At 38.8% G+C, this 23,784-nt stretch overlaps 1 protein-coding gene across 3 annotated transcripts in view; it reads left to right on the forward strand.

Annotated features, from left to right (window-relative positions):
* Positions 1-23,784, forward strand: part of FGD6 (FYVE, RhoGEF and PH domain containing 6) — a 115,761-nt gene that overhangs the window by 80,653 nt on the left and 11,324 nt on the right. For all 3 annotated transcript variants that reach the window (XM_086712623.1, XM_025926921.2, XM_086712624.1), the window contains 9 exons: positions 7,371-7,421; positions 10,674-10,732; positions 10,817-10,888; positions 11,585-11,653; positions 13,061-13,144; positions 13,903-13,982; positions 20,719-20,821; positions 21,307-21,453; positions 22,292-22,394. In XM_086712623.1, the coding sequence (XP_086568749.1) occupies positions 7,371-7,421; positions 10,674-10,732; positions 10,817-10,888; positions 11,585-11,653; positions 13,061-13,144; positions 13,903-13,982; positions 20,719-20,821; positions 21,307-21,453; positions 22,292-22,394 (768 nt within the window). The remainder of the gene's footprint in view (positions 1-7,370; positions 7,422-10,673; positions 10,733-10,816; positions 10,889-11,584; positions 11,654-13,060; positions 13,145-13,902; positions 13,983-20,718; positions 20,822-21,306; positions 21,454-22,291; positions 22,395-23,784) is intronic.

Genomic DNA, 23,784 nt, shown 5'->3' on the forward strand with positions numbered 1-23,784 from the left:
GAGGATGTGGAGAAAGGGGAACCCTCTTGCACTGTTGGTGAGAATGCAAACTGGTGCAGCTACTCTGGAAAACAGTGTGGAGGTTCCTCAAAAATTTGAAAATAGAATTATCTTATGACCCAGCAGTAGCACTATAGGAATTTATCCAAAGAGCTCAAATGTCCATCAACTGATGAATGGATAAAGAAGATTGGTATACACACACACACACACATACACACATACATACATATAATGGAATATTACTCAGCAATGAAAAAGAATGAGATCTTACCATTTGCAACAATGTGGATGGAACTAGAGGTATTATGCTAAGTGAAATAAGTCAGTCAGAGAAAAGACATATCTATGTTTTCACTCGTGGAATTTGAGCAACTTAATAGAAGACCCTGGGGGAAGGTAAGGGGGGAAAATTATATATATGTATAAAAGAAAGACCTATTAATTGAACAGTAATAATTATTGAGGCGCCTGGGTGGCTCAGTTGATTAAGCATCCGACTCTTGGTTTCAGCTCAGGTCATGATCTCCTGGTTCATGAGATCTGACAATGCAGAGCCTGCTTGGGATTCTCTCTCTTCCCCCTCTCTCTCTCTGACCCTTTCCTGCATGTGTTCATGCATGCACATGCTCTCTTTCTCAACATAAATAAACATTTGAAAAATGAAAATTATTATTCTATTAATAGAATAAGGAGGTAACTTTAAAATGACCCTGTTTATAAAAATGTAATGTATGGCAAGATAGGAAGTGTAAGACTGAAGAAAGCAAAAATTAATGGATCGCCTGAGTGGCTCAGTCGGTTAAGCATACAACTTCGGCTCAGTTCATGATCTCATGGTTTGTGAGTTTGAGCCCTGCATCAGGCTCTGTGCTGACAGCTCCAAGCCTAGAGCCTGCTTCAAATTCTGTGTCTCCCTCTCTCCCTACCACCCCCCTCAAAAATAAATAAACATTAAAAAAAATTTTTTTTAAGAAAGAAAAAATTGAGATTCATACATTAGTGAATACACTAAAATCAAAATTAAATAGGCAGAGCATAGAGGATTTTTAGGGCAGTGAGAATACTTTGTACATTACCACCATCAGGGATACATGTCATTTTATGTTTGTCTAAACCCATAGAATATACAACACCAACAGTGAACTATGGACTCTGCGTAATAATGATGTGTCAGTATAGCTTTATCAGTTGTAGTAAATGTACCACTCTGGTGGGGAATGTTGCTAATGGGAGAGGCTGTGCATGTGGGAGTGGGAGGTGTATGGAAAATCTCTGTTCCTTCCTCTCAGCTTTACTGTGAACGTAAAACTGCTCTTAAAAAAAAAAAAAAAAAAGAAAGCCTTAATTAAAATAAAAAATATAAAGCATTAAACTACAGGGGGAAAGAAGGTAAAAAAATAAAATTGGTTATTAAAACTAAGGATAGGGAGAAGAGGAGAGATGGTTTTCTAAGCCCAGAAAAATAAAGAAATTATAAAGGAAAATATTGATACCTTTATACTATTCTAAATAATAAAAGCATTATAGAGGTTTAAAACAGTCAAAATTAAAAGATAAACAATATGTCAGAAAATATCTTAGTAGCAAATATGAAAGAAATTGCTTTTTCACTAAGAATATTAAAATTCCCTTAGATATCTAGACTAAACATAGGAATAATTCACTAAGAAAATGCATAATAAATACACAGTGGCATATCTAACATCCTCTAAATCATAAGTATTAATTAAAACAAGTTTTATTTTTAAATTTTTTTTTTTTAACGTTTATTTATTTTTGAGACAGAGAGAGACAGAGCATGAACGGGGGAGGGTCAGAGAGAGGGAAACACAGAATCCGAAACAGGCTCCAGGCTCTGAGCTGTCAGCACAGAGCCCGGTGCGGGGCTCGAACTCACAGACCGCGAGATCATGACCTGAGCCGAAGTCGGCCGCCTAACCGAGTGAGTCACCCAGGCGCCCCTAAAACAAGTTTTTAATTCCCCCTACTATATCAGCAGTAAAAAACTACAATACATATAACTGGATCATTAGTGAATTTGATATTCTCATGTATTTATAATGATATTTTAAGTTGGTGTATCCCTTTAGGGAGGATCTCTCATATATATATATATATATATATATATATATATATATATATCAGGTATTTTAAAAAAACTTTATTTTCTCTGATCAGGAAATAATCTCAAGTATGTAAAAAAAGACAAATATATGAAGATACTGATCAGTGTTACTTATAATTAAAATGATTAGACAATTTATTATTCAAAGAGTGAAAGGCACTATTTATAGTTAGACAAGGGCAACAAGTGTATAGCAGCATCATTATGGGCAAATTAGGATATAGGACTATATTATTTAGAACAGCCAAAACAAGATAATTTTTAAATGACCTTTAGTACCTAAGCACCGAATAACATCCCTGTCACAGGATGTTGTTCAGCTATTCCTATGGGAAAAAAATATGTGGGCCAAAAGATTTTAAATGGGCTATAAAATCCTATATATTATTAAAATTAAAATCAAGCATTTATAAAAACAAGGAAATATTTTTAATCATAATAGTTATTTTAAGTTTATTTTTATTTTCTTTTGAGAGAGAGAACAAGCAAGACAGGGGCAGAGAGAGAGGAAGAGAGAGAATCCCAAGCAGGCTCCACACTGTCAGTCCAGAGTCCCATGTGGGGCTCAGACTCACAAACCACAAGATCATGACCTGAGCCGAAGTTGGGTGCTTAACCAACTGAGCCAACTGGGCGCCTCCATAATAGTTATTTAACAGATGTGCGTGGTTTGAGTTCTCTCCATTGTTTAATTTTCCAGATTTCCTATAATGCATTTTAGAATATTTTTTTAAATGTGCTTCATAATACATTAGAATGATAATCATTACAGTTTTCCAGTCTGGTCCACCCTACTTATTTTATGTATGTGGATATTGACACACAGAAATGCTACAGGGCATGGCCAAAGTCAAAAGCCTCAGCTAGACATAGCTGGACGATGAAGAGTCTATTCTCACACTGCCAGTGAGTGCCCTTGACCACTTCACCAAGCTGCCTTGAAGATGGCAGCAGTATGTCTTGCAACGTAACACTTGACTTTTATTTTTGGTATTTAAAATAATTTATTTGTCTCAGAAGTCAGGATAATTTCTGGTTGCCTTTAAAATTTGAAACTTTGGCAAAGAAGCTTATTGACTAGACTTATTTTTCTCTGGATCCCATAATTCTGGATGTGTCACTGATTTCAGTGCATATTTAAGGAGGAAACAAGAAATGTGGGTAGTACAAAGTAAGACACATTCTCAAGTTCAAAACAGATTGACTTTGGAATGTCACTGTCCTTGTATGTTCATTTCCTCTGTGCTTTGCCACCAGCCGTTTCTCAGCACATAGTCCAGGAATCCAACTGGGTGTTGTTGAATTAAAATGTCCCAGAATCCCAATCCCACAAGTGACTCATTTTTAGGAAAGGTTAAGTGTACTTCTGAACAGTTTTCTGCTTTAAGTTGATTATTTTTTGATTAGGTAATCAGGGGGTGATAAGGCTTATATATACAGAAAACGTAGACCTCTCACAACATATAGTATTTGTTGTGTCCTTATCCTTTCACTCTGGGCTTCATAGATGAGAACAAAGTTAACTTGTATATCTCTTGAGGTACATGCTAGGTTTTGGCTAATTTTGTGCTTCTAATGGTAATAATAGGGGTTAATTAACTTTTATTAATCAATGATGCCACCTGGTGGCCAGAAAGTACATTTTGTGGTGCCCGTGCACACTGCACCAACTTTTTTTCCTTTGTTATAAATAACCTTAGCAGCATTTGAAGCATTTTTATTAATGAAAATTTTTTAAATGCCTAGTTTGGTTTGGCAAAAGTAGGAAAATCTTGGGATACTGTAAGTGTAACATGGCAAATTGAAATGACTATTCTGTTCTCATTGTTTCTAATGAAGCTCATGCAGATTACTAGGTTCTAAATGGTACGTAGTAAGAATTCCCTGTGACTAACACAAGCGTGTCTGTCTGGTCTCTGTTCTGGGGTTTCACCTGGGTCATAACAGTCACTAGGGCAGCTCGTGGTTTCAGTGCTCCTCCCATCTGACTCAGAGGCTGAACAGCCACATTCTTCTCATTTTGCAGTTAAGGCACTGGGTGATTCTTAACCAAGGGGATTCATGGTCTGGTCTTCTTTGAAAAGGTAAAAAACTTGTGAAGATGATATACTGCAACATGGTGCCCTGAAAATATAGATGGATGGATGGATGGATCCATGAGAAAGTTGAATTTGGAAAATTCAGTTTTGGAAAACTGGATTTTGAAAGCTGAAATTTAAGGGTTTTTTTGTTTTGTTTTGTTTTTTTAGTTGGCCAGGAAAGTAAACCTAACTCCATTCCATCCTTGGTTAAAAGCATGATTTTGCAGCATTCTAGTGGTGGGTTTTCTGCTCAGCCAGTTTGTGTATTTCCATTCTGTGCCTCAAGTTCAGGTTGGTGGACAGCAGCTGAGCTTGAGTTCAGGGAAAGAAAATGCAACTCAAACTTATCAAGCTCAGCCCTGTGATTCGGAGGTCAGGATTTCCTAATACGGACATCTTCCAGTGAGCCCTCTTGGTTTAGAGAAATGTCTCTGTTTGTTTGGGCATACTTTTGTATTAAAGAACAAAAATTGAAGACAAAGTAGGAACTTGCCATGAATCTGATATTTAAATAAATCTGCTTGCTTTTCTACACTCTTACACTAACTAGAGGTTCTAAGGGACATCACTTTTGATTAATGCGATAGCCCAGGTGTTGAGAAGATGTAAGAAGAAGAGTAGGTTTTTCTCCCCAGCCTTGTTACTCATAGGAAAGTTAAATATTTGGGCCCACTGAACACAGCTTATAAATGGAATGCATTCTGAGTGGGGTCAGAGTGAGATTAATTTTTCATCTCCAGGTGAGGCTAAGTGTAATGTGTAGTAAGTGCATTTTGTTAGTTTTTGTGGGTTTTTTAAATCTATTTGATTGGTACCATACTCTCCAACTTGTTTTCGGATTACTTTAAGAGCTAAATTGCTAGGGATGGTGCATAGAAGCTTAATGTCGTCATACACAGTATCTCCCCATGGCTTATTGCCAGAGCTGGGTATTTATAGTGTACATGTCTAAACTCATACGAGTTCTTGGATCACTGTTTCAAAGATGTACAGAGTTTCAGCAATTGGGTGTGTGTGTTTGTGTCAGCTATTGAATTAAAAAAGCTGACACTAACATCCAGGTTTCCCTTTGTGTCTTTGAGCATGACTTCATAAATCCATGAGATGAAATTAACCAGTTCTATAATGTTGCTGAATGGAGATTGATTCTGATAAAAATGCATTCAGTCTCTTAATATGCCTTTCCTCTTTTTATTTTCTCAACTCCCACTGGCACTAGGAGTTGAAACAAAGGTTTCAGCCTTTACTGCCTTTTTCCTAAACATAATCCTGTCTTAAAAAAATTATTTATATTTTTATTCATCAAGCATTTCTTGTCTCTGGTATTCAAAGACCCAGGCTATGTACTATGAGGGATAGAAAGATGAATCAGATATGGCTCCTGCCCTCAAGGAGCTTTGAGTCTAATGAGAAAATGATAAAAGGCATAAAGTGAGTAACTACTGTGTAATACATTATTCAAAGGGAGAGAATATTTCTTTCAAATGGAAAGTTTGGTAAGAGAAGAGGAATTTAAGATGAACCTTGAAGAATGGGAGAATTTTTATGTGCAGAGACAGAGAAAAGGATTCAGTAGAAGGGAACATTAGAGACAAAAGTTTGGAGCCAGGGACCACATGGGAAGTATTCAAGCATTGTGCAGAATCAGACTTTGGTAAGGACAAAGGGCCTGTGTTAAGCAGTAGCGAGACAGAAAATCACAAAAGTCCATAGAGACCATGTAGTGGGGTGAATTTAAATTCCAGGGAACAGAATTTTTTTGGTGGGGTGGTGGTTTGTATGTGTGGTTTTGTTTTTGTTTTGTTTTTTAAGAATTTGTTTTGAGAGATAATTGAAATCATCCAACATTTCTCAACAGAGATTGAAGTACCTTGAAATCCCATGACATCTGTTAGTGTTAAAGACTTATAAAATATAACCTATTGCCTTAATTTTTTTTTCTGTATTATAAGAACTGTATACCCACATAGCTTATTTAAAAAACATCTTCATTTAGACCAGAGTTTCTCAACTACAACCCTATTGACATTTTGGCTTAGATAATTATTTATTGTGGGGCTGTCCAGTGCATTTGTAGGATATTTAGCATCCCTGGCCTCTAGTCACTAGATGCCAATGGAACCCCCTTTGCCCAGTTGTGACAATCAGAAATGTCTTCAGACATTTCCAAATGTCCCTTTGCAAGCAAACTCCACCCCCATTTGAGAACCACTGCTCTAGACATATGTAGTGTATTCCTCTGATGTTCTCTGCATTGTTAGACTCTCAGATTGACAAATCCCTTAGGTATTCAGTCTATTAATGCTTAGAATTTTGTGCTGGACACACAGCTGATTTGAGATTAAGGCATTTCATGTGTATTGGAGTAAAAGTGCTAAACTGGGCATCAGGAAACCTGGATTCTAGTCTTAGCTAGAGGTTGTAACTTCAGTGAAACCCTGTTACATAACCTGATTCCTCATCTTGAAAATGACGGGTGTGGGGATGCCTGGGTGGTTCAGTCATTTAAGCGTCTCTTAGTTTCAGCTCAGGTCGTGGTCAAACGGCCATGAGATCGAGCCCCACGCAGTGGGGCACATCAGCACAGAGCCTGCTTGGGGTTCGTTCTCTCCCTCTCCCTCCCTCCCTCCCTCCCTCCCTCCCTCCCTCCCTCTCTCTTTCCCTCTCTCTCTTCCTCAAAATAAAATAAACATTAAAAAAGAAAAGAAAATGACCAGTGTGGCCCCTGATTTTCTAGCTCTGAGCCTGTGTTCTAATTTCAAATGCATCTTGGGGCTTTATTCTTTCACATTTTTAGAAAGTTAGTGCACATTGGGGCGCCTGGGTGGCTCAGTCAGTTGAGCAACCAACTTTGGCTCAGGTCATGATCTCACGGTTTGTGAGTTCAAGCCCCACATCAGGCTCTGTGCTGACAGCTGAGAGCCTGGAGCCTGCTTCTGATTCTATGTCTCCCTCTCTCTCTGCCCCTCCCCCACAGGTGCTCTGTCTCTCTCTGTCTCAGAAATAAACATTAAAAAAAAATTTTTTTTTAAGTTAGTGCACATTGAACTAGCACATATATTAACCAACAAAACTGACTAAAGTATTGAATAAGAAAGATGAAATGCTTTTTTCCTTAGTGCTTTATTTTACTAAATACTATAATCCTTTTCCTTTTCTAGATTATTTGAAAAATCTTCTAGAGGACTCTGGAGATTTCAGAGACACTCAAGGTAAATAACTTTTGTGGTATTATATGTTGTAGAAGTTCTTATATTATAGCTGGCCACAGAAGCTGGCCTCCTGAGAGAGGACCCCGCATGTTCTAGAATAAGGAAGGTTCCTTCTATGCTCAGTCACTCCATGCCAGTGGAAAATTCACCTTCTGTAGATGTGTCTGTTGCTTTGAAAAGCCGGGATTGAACCAGTTGATCTGCAAGGTCCTTTCAGGCTTTAAAATCATGATTCTGTGAAGTGATCAACTACACAAATCAGGGATAAATTCTAAAATAGCATATTCTAAGACTGCTTGATGCTGGGCAATTGCCTTACCACCCTTCTACCCCTCGCCCCTAGTAGCACTTAAAGGAAAACTTCCATTACAATACAAGGGACTCATTGATATTCACAGATTAATCCACAGTGTGTGTGTGTGTGTGTGTGTATGTGTATGTATGTTTCTCTCTTACACATACACACACACATACACAAGGATTAATTCTGTTCCAGATACTGGTGTTTCTTTCTATTTATCCCCAAAGTACCTCTTTCAAATGCCATAGGTATATCCCTGGCTCTAATCTGAAGTCCATGTCCATACTCCATTAATTTTATGAATTCTGATTACAATTCTTATACATCCTTAACATTTTCAGATTACAAAGCTGAATAGGTTTTTATCCCATTTTGTGGAGATTCTTACTCATTCTCTTAATCATTTTACTTCTAATCTAACATCTTCTCTTTGCAAGTGTTTTGCTTTTAAAGGTGCTTTTAAAAAAAAAAGGCAAAGTTTGGAGTGGAGTATGTGGTGTGCTTCTTGTCTTAGGTGAACATGTAATCTAGTTGAAGAGTAAAGTCCGTAATACCCATCAGATAAAGAACAAAACAGATAGCTTTAAAGTAAGGATGTGGGGCGCCTGGGTGGCTCAGTCGGTTGAGCGTCCAGCTTCGGCTCAGGTCATGATATCATGGTTTGTGGGTTCAAGCCCCGCATCAGGCTCTGTGCTGACAGCTCAGAGCCTGGAGCCTGCTTCGAATTCTGTGTCTCCCTCTCTCTCTGCTCCTCCCCCACTCACACACTATCTCTCTCTCTCTCTCTCAAAAATAAAGATTAAAAAAATTTAAAGTAAGGATGTAGTGAGCAGTACAGAATCATTTCAAAGAGTGGGGAAGATGCAAAGATTGAAGAGACAGTGCTTTGCTTAGAGAGAAGTGGGGCTGGAGATGAGTTGAAGGGTGGACGAGAGGGAGAGCAGGCATTCCAGACCAGAGTCTGGCTCGTGAAGATGAAAATTTTAGCCACAACTTAGTGACTAGTGCCTCAAAACATCTCTCCCAGGGCTCCTGCCTTCAAGGAAAGTGAGTTATTAGCTCCATTTTCCAGATAAAACAAATATAGCACCAGAGATGAAGGAGCTTGCTTAAAGGAAATTACACCCTTCAGCAAAGACATAGGTTCAAAGAAGCAGTGAACAGTGAAGTGCACTGTGTGGCCAGAAGCATGGCAGTAAAACAGTGACAAGTTGTAGATGAGATTGCCCAAGAGGTGAGAGAAAATGAGACAAATATGCCTTTGGAAGGCTGGCAGAAAAGTTAAAGGGATCCCTAAAGGGGTGACATGGGGAAAATAGAATTGCAAAATGGATAGGAGAAGGTAGAGCTTGGAGGCCTGGTGACCAGATAGCAGCCGTTTTATCATTGTATCCACTTGTGAAATCCTAAACCTTTTCTCCCTGCGCACTGGGAATTCACATGGGCCAGAAGGAAGGGAATGTGTCCGGGATCACTCTTGAATGTCTGCTGTGCTGAGTGTCATGTGCAGTAAATTCTGATAAATGCCTGGGGTATCTATAAGGAAGTACTGCTTTTCTTTGATAATGGTGATAATAATACATGTTTGAAGAATGTAGAACCCTCTAAGGCTAACACCAGAAAGAGAATCTATTGGTAGGTTACAGTAATGGGACCAAAAAAACCTCAACCTCTTGCCAGAAATTGATCTTTTCTTTTTTTCTTTTTTTTTCTTTTTTATAGTTCTTTTGTTGATGATTATTGCCACTACCACACCAGCCTCAGGGGGACATACTTCCCTCTCTAATACTCTACCAGTTTTTGTATTACATTAAGTGAAATAAGTCATACAGAGAAAGACAGATACCATATGTTTTCACTCTTATGTGGATCCTGAGAAACTTAACAGAAGACCAGGGGGGAGGGGAAGGGGGAAAAAAAGTTAGAGAGGGAGGCAAACCATAAGAGACTCTTAAAAACTGAGAATAAACTGAGAGTTGATGGGGAGTGGGAGGGAGGGGAAAGCGGGTGATGGGCACTGAGATGGGCACCTGTTGGGATGAGCACTGGGTGTTGTATGGAAACCAATTTGACAATAAATTTCATATTAAAAGAAACAAAAATAAATAAAATAAAATAAATAATACTCTACCATTTTTTCTCTGTGGGAGTGCTACTGTCATTTCGGATAACCTTCTTTATATGAACTTGTAATTAGTCTCGCAAGATGCTTAGCATCCCTGGCTCTTACCCACTAAAGGCCAGTGGATCTTCCCAGTCACTGTGACAACCAAAAATTGTCTTTCCATATGTCCCCATGTCTGTAGGGAAGCATTACTGTCTTAAGAACAACTATAGCCCAAAAGGAGACAAAGTGCAGACTTTCCCCTTTATATCTAGTTATGAAGATGACAAGACTAGAGCATTCAAAAACACTTTGTTAAAGGCGAGGGGTTAATAAGAATAAACACAGATAAATTACTCAGCTCACAAAATAGTGCATGTAATTTCCTAAAGCCTCACATGCTTCTTTGTGGTATTTCTTTCCCCTTGGGATCAGACCAAGAGAAGGCAGCGAAGCCCTGAACCTCTTAAATCGTTACTTTTCATAGTTCTGGTTTCCTGTCCCCTGTGCCACGGTACTTCTCTCCCAAGGCACTTTATACTGGAATGGTCTTTAACTTCCAGGTGAAATCCTTTCCTTATCCTTGTAAACATTCAATAGGGTAATCAAATCTTAGCACAAAGCAACCCTGACATTTATACTATTGACACATACAGCCTATAATGTCTCATTAGAGTATTGGGCTCATTTTTCTTCATGAGTACTGTTTTTCGTTGGTATTGCCCTCATCAGACCCAAGCTCCTCCAGGGTTTGCTGCTATAAACTTGCTATCTGGCCCTCTGGAATTGCTTAATGTTGCCATTCATTGGAATAACCTGATGTCCCTTCTGTTCCTATACATTTTAGATGCCCTTGCTGTTGTTATTGAGGTAGCCAACCACGCCAATGACACCATGAAGCAAGGGGTAAGTGTCTTGATGTCAGTAGCTGTTATACTATTGAACCTAAAAGCCCAGGCCTTTCATATGCTATACATTCTCTTTCTGTAGGACAACTTTCAGAAACTTATGCAAATTCAATACAGCTTAAATGGACACCATGAAATAGTGCAACCTGGACGAGTAAGTGTTTTTAGACTGCCTTTTGCAAACTTAATACAATGTATTTAGACACTGTTTGTAGCTATTTTTCATTTCAGTTACGAAAATAGGTTTATTTGTTGTTGTTACTCTTCACTGACTCAATCTGGATCAACCAAGCTCATTCTATCCATTCAAAACATTCATGATTTAAGTCACTGTGACAAGAAGTTCAATTCAATTAGGAGAAAGGCAAGGAACCCCACAGAGTATCTGATTAAATAGGATCATTTTATTGTGTAATACTAACTGACCTCACACAGCTTTAAAGACAATTTCATTTAAAATCTTTAAGAGGGGAGGGAGAAAATTGGTATTTTGGTGCTCCTCATAGAGCACAACAGTGGCGTAGGAAATGAGTTCAGGAAAATTACAAAGTGCAATTGTCAGGATGTTGGCTATGCCTTAGGATCAAGTACACGCTCAGTCAGTTACATTTCAGACCACATAGTACCCCTGGGACCAATACTGGATTTATGAAACTCTGCTGGCTTGTCCAGTTCCTTAAGCAGCTTAAAAAGAAACCATAACTGTAAAAAGTGACATGGCAACTATGTCCACCCAGCCCTGTTCCCCCAAAAAAAATTCGGGGTAAAGAAAGTTGAAAAACAAATTAGATATTTATCATAGTTGTGTTATGATGGTGGGATTAAATGCGTATTTGTTTGGATGAATCAGGTTTTTCTGAAAGAGGGAACTCTGATGAAGCTGTCTCGGAAAGTCATGCAGCCCCGAGTGTTTTTCCTGGTAAGTGGCCATGTGTGTTTCTGATGAGCCGGAGGAAGGGATAATCGCCTAATGGAAGGAGACATTTGTACATGACAGATAAGCTTAACACATTCATATAGCTTTAGTGGGATTTTTGACTGACTGTCTTGCTTATTTGCATTTCAAATGTAGGAAACAAAGTCTTTTGTGATGCATGCATAACCAGAAATTATTTCCTTTTTGAATTTAGTTTATGTCTTTCTAATGTGGAAAATTGATTCAATCAATTATTTAGTCAGATTGTAATACTTTAGTGGGATTTAGAATTCAGAAAATATTGTATCTGTTACAGAACTTGAAAAGAGTACATTTTCTAGAAAATGCCTTTTTTCTATTTTTTTTCTTTCTAAAATTCTTTTTTTAATCTTTTTTTTTTTAACGTTTATTTATTTTTGAGACAGAGAGAGACAGAGTATGAACGGGGTAGGGGCAGAGAGAGAGGGAGACACAGAATCGGAAGCAGGCTCCAGGCTCTGAGCCATCAGCCCAGAGCCTGACGCGGGGCTCAAACTCACGGACCGCGAGATCGTGACCTGAGCTGAAGTCGGACGCTCAACCGACTGAGCCACCCAGGCGCCCCCTAAAATTCTTTTTTAATGTTTATTATTTATTTTTGAGAGAGAGACAGAGTGTGAGTGGGGGAGGGGCAGAGAAAGACGGAGACACAGAATCCACAGCAAGCTCCCAGCTTGCAGAGTGCGATGTGGGGCTCGAGCCCACAGACCATGAGATTATGACCTGAGCCGAAGTTGGACACTCAACCTGCTGAGCCACCAAGCGCCCCACCTTTTTTCTTTTTTTTTATGTTTATTTATTTTAGAGAGAGAGTGAGCAGGAGAGAGGCAGGGAAGATCCTAAGCGGGCTCTGTGCTGACAGCAGACAATCCAATGCCAGGCTTGAACTCACAAACTGTGAGATCATGACCTGAGCCAAAGTCAGATGCTTAACCTACTGAGCCACCCAGGTGCCCCAAAATTGTCTTTTTTTTTTTTAGTGTTTATTTATTTTTGAGAGAGATGGAGACAGGATGGGAATGGGTTAGGGGCAGAGTGAGAGGGAGACACAGAATCTGAAGCAGGCTCCAGGCTCCAAGCCAGAGCCCGATGCGGGCCTCGAACCCACAAGCTGTGAGATCATGACCTGAGCTGAAGTCGGATGCTCAGCCAACTGAGCCACCCAGACACCCCCGAAATTGTATTTTAATAATAATAATTTTAATAAAGCATTCTGGGTGGTTATAGTTTATATAAGCACGCTTATGTGTTTTATTCAAAGAGCTTTTAATTAAAAAGTAGTGTTTTCTTTTTTATTTCAGTGTCTTGCCAATGTCTCTGTAGCTGAAATTTGTTTATTTACTTGACCCTGTAAAATATTTCTGCTTTCAGTTTAATGATGCCCTGTTGTATACAACACCGGTGCAGTCTGGGATGTATAAACTGAACAACATGCTCTCATTGGCTGGAATGAAGGTCTGTGTATCTGTTAGAAGATACTTCTTTTCTTAACCCAAGTATATTTAGAGAAGAAGCCCTAAGATAATCATCTTTTTCACATCCTTAATTTTTCTCTCTCCCTGTGTTACTGTTTATATGTTCATTTATTCATTTATGTAGTCATTTGTTCACTCACACATTAATTTATTCATAAGGTATTTATTGAGAACTACTATAAACAAAGCATGGTAATAAGTTTGGTGAAAACTACAAAGATGAAGTGAATCATGATTTTTGTCTCTGCCTCACCCAGAGGTGAGATAATACACTATACGTAAATACCTATAAGGGTACAAATAACCAATGAAGGCATAATTAAAATATGGGGGAGTTCAGAAAATAAAGAATGTGCAACTTTCGATGGGACTCAGTGGAGGAATTTGTGGCAGCTAGGAAACAGAGAAGAAGTCTTTGGAGGAAGAGCCAAGAGCCTTAAAGAGTAGGTCACGTATGGCCATACTGAGATGTGGAGAAGGCATTCCAGGTAGAGGCGAGTATACTGGCCTGAAGGTGGGAGCCAAGGCCTGAAGGTGGGAAAGTTGGGCCTATGCATATGCAGGTATCTAACTCTGTCTGGTGCACAGAGTAGATGAGGGACAGCAGGGGGAGATAAAGCTGGGTATGAGGGTTGGTGGTTGATGACTGCACCAAGAGCATTGAGCAACTTTAGCTATGCTTCAGAGATGAGATTTGCAATAGGATGAGTTTGCTCAAATTGTCTTGCTTTCTTTCAGGTCAGAAAACCTACCCAAGAAGCGTATCAGAATGAACTAAAGATTGAAAGTGTAGAACGTTCCTTTATCCTTTCAGCCAGGTAAAATTTTAAAACATGTATACATGAACATTTGCTGGTATTATAGAGTCATACATCTCCAATAGCTTTTACATTTAGGTTAACTACTAGGCTTATTTCTTTTTCTTCCCTAAAACCATGCAGTTTACTTTTGGTTTATCATGTAGATAAAATGTCTGAGAGGTGATCTAATAATGTGTTAGAAGCACAAAGATAAAAATGTTCCTATGAAAAGAATAATAATGCTGAAAGTGCCTTGCTAATTTTTATTTATTTATTTATTTATTTATTTATTTATTTATTTATTTATTTTAGTGAATACTTCAAATCTTTTTGCAATGGCACCTAATGTTTTTAAAGACATCTAGTGCTTTATAATTCACTAGGAAGTTTTCATATAACATTGAAAGGTCATAACAAATCTACGAGGTGGATGTCATCTCATAAAAATGAGGAAGACTAAGAGAAAAAGTCAATTGTTGTCTTAATAATACATAGCTGGAGAGGCGCCTGGGTGGCTCAGTCGGTTGAGCATCCGACTTCAGCTCAGGTCATGATCTCGAGGTTTGTGGGTTCGAGCCCCAGATCAGGCTCTGTGGTGACAGCTCAGAGCCTGGAGCCTGCTTCAGATTCTGTGTCTCCCTCTCTCTGCCCCTCCCCCACTCCTGCTCTGCTCGCGCACACTCTCTCTCGGTCTCAAAAATAAATAAACACTAAAAAAAAAAAACAATACATAACTGGCAAGGGCAGAATACAAATGAAAATTTTTTACTTTTAAATCTGTTGTTGTTTATTTATGATACCACATTGTTTCACACTGGAACCTGCAGTGACTTATGTGTAAATCAAAAAATATTAACCACTATTTAAATCAAGTGCCAAGGAAACCAGAAGTTGTATCACTCGTGCATGTACATTACTGAGTTACTGGCCAAGTGGCAGAAGTGGATGTTTGGCAGGATTTGGCTGGTGCAGGAAGAGACACCAGCAGCCATGCTCCACTGGTGCATCTGGATAGTAGCAGCGAGCGTTCTAACTGGAACCATTTATTTCTCTACACCAGGCACAATGCTAAACTTTTATATTTATTTTCTCTTTTAATTTCCATTATAACTAGTGGAGTAGGTGTTGTTGTCTTGACCTTCCAGATGAGAAAAATGCAGACTCAGGTTAAATAACACATCCAAGATTATAGAACTAATAAGCAGTTAAGCTGAAATTTTAACCTAGGTATATCTGACACTGAAAATCATGTTTTTAACCATTATATTACTGCCTATGTCTATGGATATCAAAGATTCAGACCAGATGTCTGACTTCCCATAATCAGGACCACAAGAACAACCCCCTGGGTCATTGTCACCCTTCTGAGATGGAATGACCACTGCTGCCTGACACTAGATCTAAGGAAGACAGAAGAGAGAGAGGGTTTGTCCAGGATTTTGTGACATGCTTCCCAGCTACCCACCAGAGCAAGCAGTTTCAGGGTGGGTGTTGGGGCGGAGGTGGTACCTGAAGCATCCTCCAGATTAATACTTGGAAAGTGATGGTAAACTCTTGATCACCTGGAACTGTGACTTTTGTTTTTTTGGGATTTTTTTGTTTTTGAGTTTGAGTTTGAGTTTGAGTTTGAACAAAAGTGCAAAGAACATCACATCCCTATGCAACAGGCTCCTGACAAATACTTAAGCCTGGTTCTTAAAATCAAGAAACTTATTTTCAAATATCCAGAGAAATTTTACCTACAGGAAAGTCAAGTTTTCAGTTACACTTAAATATCCTAAGGAAAAATCTGCTTTGGTTGGGGTGCCTGGATGACAGATGGTTGAGTATCCACCTCTTGATTTTAGTTCAGGTCCTGATCCCAGGGTCGTGGAATTGAGCCGCACATCAGGCTCCCTCCACATTGAGCATGGAGTCTGCTTTAAGATTCTTTCTCTCCACCCCCTCCCTCCCACTTGTACCCATGCTCTCTCTCTAAAATTAAATATATACATATATATATGCACATGTATATATGTGCATATATATATATATATATATATATATATATATATATATATAATACACACATACACATACACGCTTTGGTGAAAACAAAATTCTATTTTATTAAAAATTGTTGGGGTGCCTATGTGGCTCAGTCGGTTAAGCATCCGACTTCGGCTCAGATCATGATCTCATGGTTCGTGAGTTCAGGCCCCTTGAGTTTGATCCCCACATCAGGCTCTGTGCTGACAGCTCAGAGTCTGGAGCCTGCTTCGGATTCTGTGTCTCCCTCTCTCTCTGCCCCTCCCCTGCTCACACTCTGTCTCTTTCTCTCTCTCTCAAAAATAAATAAACATTAAAAAATAAATAAAAATGAAATTGTTCAGGAAATGATAGTAAATCTTTCTTTGGGCATCTTAAAACTTAATAAGGTCATTGGATTTTTAAGTGTGATGGGAAACCATCCGAGTATCTTAAGCTAAGAGTTGGTATGATCTAATGTATATTTTAAAAAGAGGACACAGGCTTCTTTGTGGAAGATAAACCATTATAGTCTAGTGTAGAAGTTGGGAGACCAGGCAGGAAACTAGATGATGCTTTCTTGTACTAGAATGGTAGAAATGCTCAGAATCAGAGTTAATAGGATTATTGATGGATTGAATGTGGGTTATGCAGGAGAAATGATAAACTGGAAAGTTCTAGGTAAGGGGAAAGTAAGTTTCCAAGGAAGGATTAAGGTGGCCTGGGGGAAGGAGAACTGACACATACTGAATGCCACCAGTGTACCATGCTCTTCTTCTGAGTTCCCCCAACCACAGAGAGCTGGGTACTCTGTAACATGTAGGAAGGAGTTGAGAAGGTCTCCTGTGATCTGGTTCCTGTCTACCTCACCAGCCTGATTTCCATCCATTCTCCCTGTCTCCACCCCCACCAAAACATGGCATGTTCTGCCAGATGGATCTACATATTCTCCATGCATGCCAGCCTACCTCACATCCTTTTGCCTTGCACAGGCAGCTGCTTCCGCCTGGAATTCATTCCCTCATTCAGCAAGTAATATGGAGCCTCTTCCCTGGGCCAGGCAGTGTTTTAAGCATCAGGATACAGTGGAGAATTAAAAGGGCCCTTCCTTTCCTGAACTTGCAGTCCATTAGGGAAGACATACACTTAACAAAATGTCAACACAATCAGTTATTATTATGATTAAGTATTGCACAGGAAAACTACCAGATACTATGAGGCTGTAAAACAAGGAAACTTGAACTAATTTTAGTAGAGAAAGGGAAGTCAAGGTTAGCTTCCTGAAAGACCTGCTGTGTCCACCGAGTTATGAAGGGTAAGTAGGAGTTGGATAGCAAGGCAAAGGGGAAAGGAGGCTCTCATTAGGAGTAATGTGTACAAAGGTGCTGAGGTGGAAAGGGGCATGGCATATTCAAAGAACTGAAAGACCAGAATGGCATGAAAATAGAGAATGAGGGGGAGAGTGATCAAAGGTAAGCCTGGAGGGACAGGGGAAAGAGCTTGTGGATTTGGGTCTTGAGCCGAAAAGCTTGTACTAGGGGATGATGAACCACTGAAAAGTTTGTACTAGGGATTGATGTGATCAGATTGGCCTTTTTAAAAGTTGGTTGCTGGGTGGAGAATGGTTTGGGAGGGGAAGTAAAGTGATTAAGTGGACATGGGGATTGAGAGAGAGAGGCATTAAGAGCGAGTCTTCAGCTTGCACACTGTGTCGGATAGTGGTGTCATTCCCTGTGTTAAGGAACACTGGGAGAAAAGCAGCTTTGGGGGAACAATCAGGAATATAGTTTCAGAAGTGCATGTTGAATGTGAGGTGCCTATCAATCATCAAGACGGAGCCATCAATGAGACAGTGTCTGTAAGGATCTGGAGGTCAGAAGGGGGCCCAGACTTGGCATATATTTGGGAGTCATCAGCTTAGAGAAGATAAGCAAAGCTAGGAGGGCAAATGAGGATGCACAGAGACACTGCAGAGTTTATGTCGACGCCTAAATTCTTCTAGTCCTAACTTAGTCATCACCTCTGTAGAGCCTTCCTGCTACCTGAATAAGGTAGTTTACTGCTTCTATGTTACTCATCTACTTTGCCTTTATTGTATAATGTGGTAATTACTTGTTTTTATGTCTCAACTCAATTAATTAGATATGAGCCCTTACAAGTGTGTGTTTTGTATGCTATGTAAGTTCATAGCTTAGTACCTGGCCTTCAGCAGGCTCCTGCTAAATGCTACTCAGATGAATTGAAATGAAGTGATGTGGACTTTAGACGCTGGAATAGCATTCCACAGTTACACAGGTACTAGATAGCATGGCAAGATCTTAACATACCTGAAATCTCTTCTATTGGAGGTTTTTCCCTTTGGAAATTCATCCCAGTCAATGGGAGAATGTGCTTGTTTAATACAAATTTGCTTTCTAGGTAATAGGCACATTCCATAAAGAAAAGAATACTTGGTTTAACTGCATTTTAAGTTGGTTTAACTGAGGAAGATGCTGATTCTTCTGCTAACCATGTTACAAAAGAAGGGCTAGAATGTCTCTACTCAGTACTGCAGACAAATGTGTGTGGTCTGTGAAAAATGTGTTATCAAGAGCTGGTAAACATTGTTTTGGCAGATCCCCACACAAGAGAGAGCCAGGAATGATTAAATGAAAGAACAGCATATGTGATATGATTTGCACAGTCAAATCACATTCCACATGCTCCCAGGGCTCCAGAAAAATCAGACGGCAAAGCTCAAATTAGCCATCTGCCTCTCTACTTTCTCTTACCTCTTCCACTAAAAAGTAGAGGAAGGGAAGAGAAAAGGAGGGACAGTAAGATTCTATGAATGTTTCCTTGGAAGCTTGAGCATGTATTTTCAGAACTTAGTTCAGAGAACAGAGATGAATGGCATGGTGGTGAAGGGTTCAATCTTTAGCCACACTTGGGTCTGATACCAAGTCATGTTGTTGGCTAAAGAAAATTGCCTAACATTTCAAATCCTCAGACTGCTTATCTGTAAATGATGCTGATTGGTGGGAGTGATGGGGTTGGGGACAAGGAGTGTAAGATCCAGTAATATAGTCCATGGGGTAGCTCTGAGGGTGAGATATAATGACATTTGCAAAGCATTTAGCACAGTTGGCTGGCATGTAGTAACCGTTAAGTAAATGGCAGCTAGCTGGGGCAGTAATGGTAGAGCAGTAGAGGTAAGTGAGGCAAGTTTTGTTTGGATTAGAGAAATAAGAGCTATTCTATTTTATTTTATTCCTGATATATAATGAAAATTTGAGAACTATACTGGTTTTAAATTTTTATTTTTAAAAGTGGATTTCTACTTTTTAATAACCACGTGAGTGTATATTCTAAATGACACTTAAGCCATTTAGTAGGAAGGTACATTTCTGAGTATAATTATTATGGGGAAGGTGAGTGATTTTTTAGTATCTCCTTGACTTGGCTCTGTGCTCAGCAAAATACAACAGAATATGCCCATTCATACCATTTGCATAATGGGATTTTTAATTATAAAAACATTATTTAGGGGCGTGTGGGTGGCTCAGTCAGTTAAGCATCTGACTCTTGATTTTGGCCCAGGCCATGATCTCAGTTTGTGAAATGGAGCCAGGCGATGCCTGCTTGGGATTCTCTCTCTCTCTCTCTCTCTCTCTCTCTCTCTCTCTCTCTGCCCTTCCCCTGCTGCCTTTCATGTGCATGCGCGCACTGCCTCTCAAAATAAATAAATAAACTTTAAATTAAAAGCTCAAATATTCTTAAAATTAGAGTGAATAATACAATGAAACTCCATATTCACTCACCCAGATTCAAATCTTATCCAGATTCTGCCACAAATTTTTTTTCCTAAAGTATTTCAAAGCAGATTGCAGATATCAGGTCATTTTACTCCTATATACATACTTCATATGCCTCTCTAAAACACACATTTCCTTACACAGTCCCATTCCCATTATAATGGTAGATTTTATTTTGAGAGATTATTATGTATACACACACACGCACTACCTAAAATGTGCCTCTCACTCTTGAGTATACAAAACTAAATGTGCTAATGCCACTCATCAGAGTTTTTTGGAGGAGGTGTAGTTGCAAAAAAAGCAGAACGAGAATGCCTTTTTCTGAACAAGTTTTCCCCCTGTTTGGCCCATTTCTGTCTAGATTTGAATCCTGTGGCTCCTGATGACCTGAGGGTAGAAACAAAAAACATGAAGAGTTTAGGGGAGCCCTAACAACAACTACAGTTGTTATTTTCCTTGTTAACACTTCCTAAACATTTGTTTATGATGCCAGATACATGTTTCCTTTACTCCAGTATCCTTTGTAGAAATTTTTAGTAATTAATAACCTAAAAATAGCTAGTATGCTATGCTGTAAGTTTGGATTTGAAACTTGATTCCTTGGAAAAATTTTAAATTCTAGGATAATATCTCAGGTTATGGAAATAACCCTAATTATTAATTGTATGACTAGCTTTTAAGCCAGCAAAAAAACTTCCAAATTTAAGAGACTTCAAAAGTATAAAGCAGTACATTGGGGAAAAAAAAAACATTGTGTTTGGTAAAATGCCATGTGTGCTGTAATGCCTGCTCTGATTATTTGTGCAAAAAAATCTCCGAGCTGCTGCCCGCCACTAGCATTGTTGGAGGGTAGTGGAATCTGTCGCCATGGCAGAAGGAAAAGAAGTAAGAAGAAGGCAAAGAATAAATGCTGACATCTGGTTGATGGAACCTTCTTTTGCCCCCAACAGTTCTGCCACAGAAAGGGATGAATGGCTAGAAGCGATTTCCAGGTCAATAGAAGAGTATGCCAAAAAAAGAATCACATTCTGTCCTAGTAGGAGTCTTGATGAGGTATTGTCTTTTCCTTCTTATTTTTTTTTTTCAGTGCATTTCAAACAGTTTTTGCCTTAAACTTTTCTAGGGGTTTAGAAAAGCAACATGCATTTCACAGAAAGATACATGTGTGTGTATAACTTCAGAACTAAATATCCTATTAATGTCTAACTAAGTCTGTGATAACACACAGCACATTTTATTTTTTCTGGTTGTAAAACTTCATTGTAAAAAATTTGGGAAATAACATAATTTAAGGAAGAAACTAATCAGCTGTCATGGCACTACCACAGACGTCTTTTTAAGTTAATTTTGCATTAAAGGATTATTAGAATATAGCTAATCTTAATATCCTGAGAACATGAAAAATATAATGGCCCATGATTTGTCCCACATCCTTGATAATTCCATCAGCATTGCCCAAAAAAAAAAAAAAAAAAAAAAAGACTTGAATCTATAGCACTCAATGTGCATGGAGATAATGAAAAGTTGTTCTTCCCCAGGCTGATGCAGAAAATAAAGAGGAAGTTAGTCCTCTTGGATCAAAGGCTCCCATCTGGATCCCTGATACCAGAGCCACAATGTGTATGATCTGCACAAGTGAATTTACTCTGACCTGGCGACGACACCACTGCCGAGCCTGCGGAAAGGTTGGAGAAGATGACACCCATCTCCGTTGTGAATTTTTATAGCTCCAGGCTGTACATAGTGAGGAAGCATATTTCCTCTTGTAAATCATGGCAGGGGGAAAAAAGATACTGAATCATGGATGATACTTTCTCTAAATATTTAGGCATAGGTCAGTCGTTACGCTGTCTACCAAGGTTATTGTAGAACGTCAATGATAGATAATTTTCACTAAAATAAAATTCACAGTTAAATAGACTCCCATATTTACTGATATTTGTTTAAACTACATAGATACTAAGTATTTAATAGAGATATTATTTAAGTATTAAGTATTTAATAGAGATACTTTAAGTATTGAGGTTATCACCAGTGACGTTTCTAGACCTTCATGGCCTCATTAGTAAAATGAGCATAAATGGCAATGACGTCAGACAGTTACCGTGAAGATTAAACAAGGTCTGTTTTGAGAGCATTTCGTACAGGGCCAAATGCTTGGTAGAAGTGCAGCAGACATGATTGTGGTTACAGCAGGAATGATGACAGGGGCAATGTCAATGATGACAAATATGGCTACCAGAGGACTTAGTGCTTGCCATACATGGCTCCAAATATTTTGCACACGTTAACACTGTTAGCATTTTATTTTATGGACTTAGCACACAGTCATAATAATCTGTGGCCTCTTCATCTTCCAGTGTGTGAGTTCACTACGGGCCTGAACTCCATAGCGGTGTAATTGAGAGTCAGTGGTTGTGAAAAGGTTTAGAAAACACTATAGGTAGACAGCATTATAAATTGTAGCAAACTAGATGGTTTGATACTGTTATTCTAAATGAAATAATTCCAATGTGTTTTCAGATTGTATGCCAAGCTTGTTCATCAAATAAGTATGGTTTAGATTACCTGAAAAATCAACCAGCAAGAGTATGTGAACACTGTTTCCAAGAACTGCAGAAACTAGGTAATATATAAGTAGATTTAACAAATTCCTTTATTCCCAGATGCTTTCAAACAACCTTCCGAAAGAATCATCTTAGACAAGTGAGCAAGATGATTGGTGATACTCATCTCAAAATATTAAGAATTTTGCTTTCTTGGGACACCTGGGTGGCTCAGTTGGTTGAGCGTCTTCTGCGCAGGTCATGACCTCACGTTCGTGGGTTCGAGCCCCGCACTGGGCTCTGTGCTGACAGCTCAGAGCCTGGATTCTGCTTCGGATTCTGTGTCTCCCTCTCTCTTTCTGCCCCTCCCCCACCTACACCCGTGCATGCATGTGTACTCGCTCTCTTTCTCTTTCTCTCAAAAGTAAAATTAAAAATTAAAAAAAAAAGAATTTTGCTTTCTTAATTCAATTAAGCTTTCTTAACTCTTAGAATACTAATTGTAGAAATGCAATTACAGGATGAAATGCATTAAAACAGTTACAAGGGAACTTTAACTTTCAAGTAATTTTGAAGTTTTCAGTTTTACAACTGCCTGCTCATTAACAAATCATTTTTGTCTATCTGTAAAATAATTCTCTATGGAAATATACTAGGTGGCACTTTGTTAGTTTATTTCTAACCACTTGGACTGATTTGGTGAGATTTTGTGGTATATCTACATGTTCAGCTTTTCACCAAATACAAAATGATAACTCATATCTGCCTACTCATTATTTGCAGGTATCCGTTCCCACAGTTAAGATGAATGCAGCTAGCAGGACTGCTCAGGTCTACATTTTGAAAAGAGAGATTTGGTTAAATTCCTGAAACCTATAGGATCTAAATTGCAAAAAGGTTGTCCTTCATTTCAGCCCTATCTTTCATCTGGTCTACTGTAATAGTTTCCTAACAGGTTTTCTGCTGCAAATCCTTCTTCCTTCCTGCTGCCAGACTTTTTTTTTCCTAAATTCAATCTGCTCATGTCACTTCCCAGCTTAAAAGACCATTAATTTCCCATGACTTAAACAACAGTCCATGTTCCTTAGAACCAGCCTTTTTTTTTCCTCAGCTTTATTATTCTCCAAATAGATGATCTAATTTCATACCTCTGCTTTTGCTTATGCTGCCTTCAGGGAGTGTTTTTCCTCCTCTTTTTGACTTGGCAAACTCATACTTATACCTTAATGGCCAACTCAAACATCTTACTCTCTTCCCAGCTTTCACTGAACTTCTACAGTCAAATATAATGGCTTCCTTATCTTGTCTTATAGCCCCCTTTCTAGCATTTTGTTCATTATAATATTCTTATTTCAACATATATCTCAATACTAAACAGTGCTTTTAGGTTGTTGGGGTTTTTTTAAGTCAGGAGCTTTTTTTCAGAAGTTTATGGAATTAGTTTAGGGGGCACCTAGGTGGCTCAGTTGG

The sequence above is a fragment of the Puma concolor genome, chromosome B4 (genome assembly GCF_028749965.1).
Source record: "Puma concolor isolate L17-30 chromosome B4, mPumCon1.1.hap2, whole genome shotgun sequence".
In the NCBI taxonomy this organism is placed as follows: domain Eukaryota; kingdom Metazoa; phylum Chordata; class Mammalia; order Carnivora; family Felidae; genus Puma; species Puma concolor.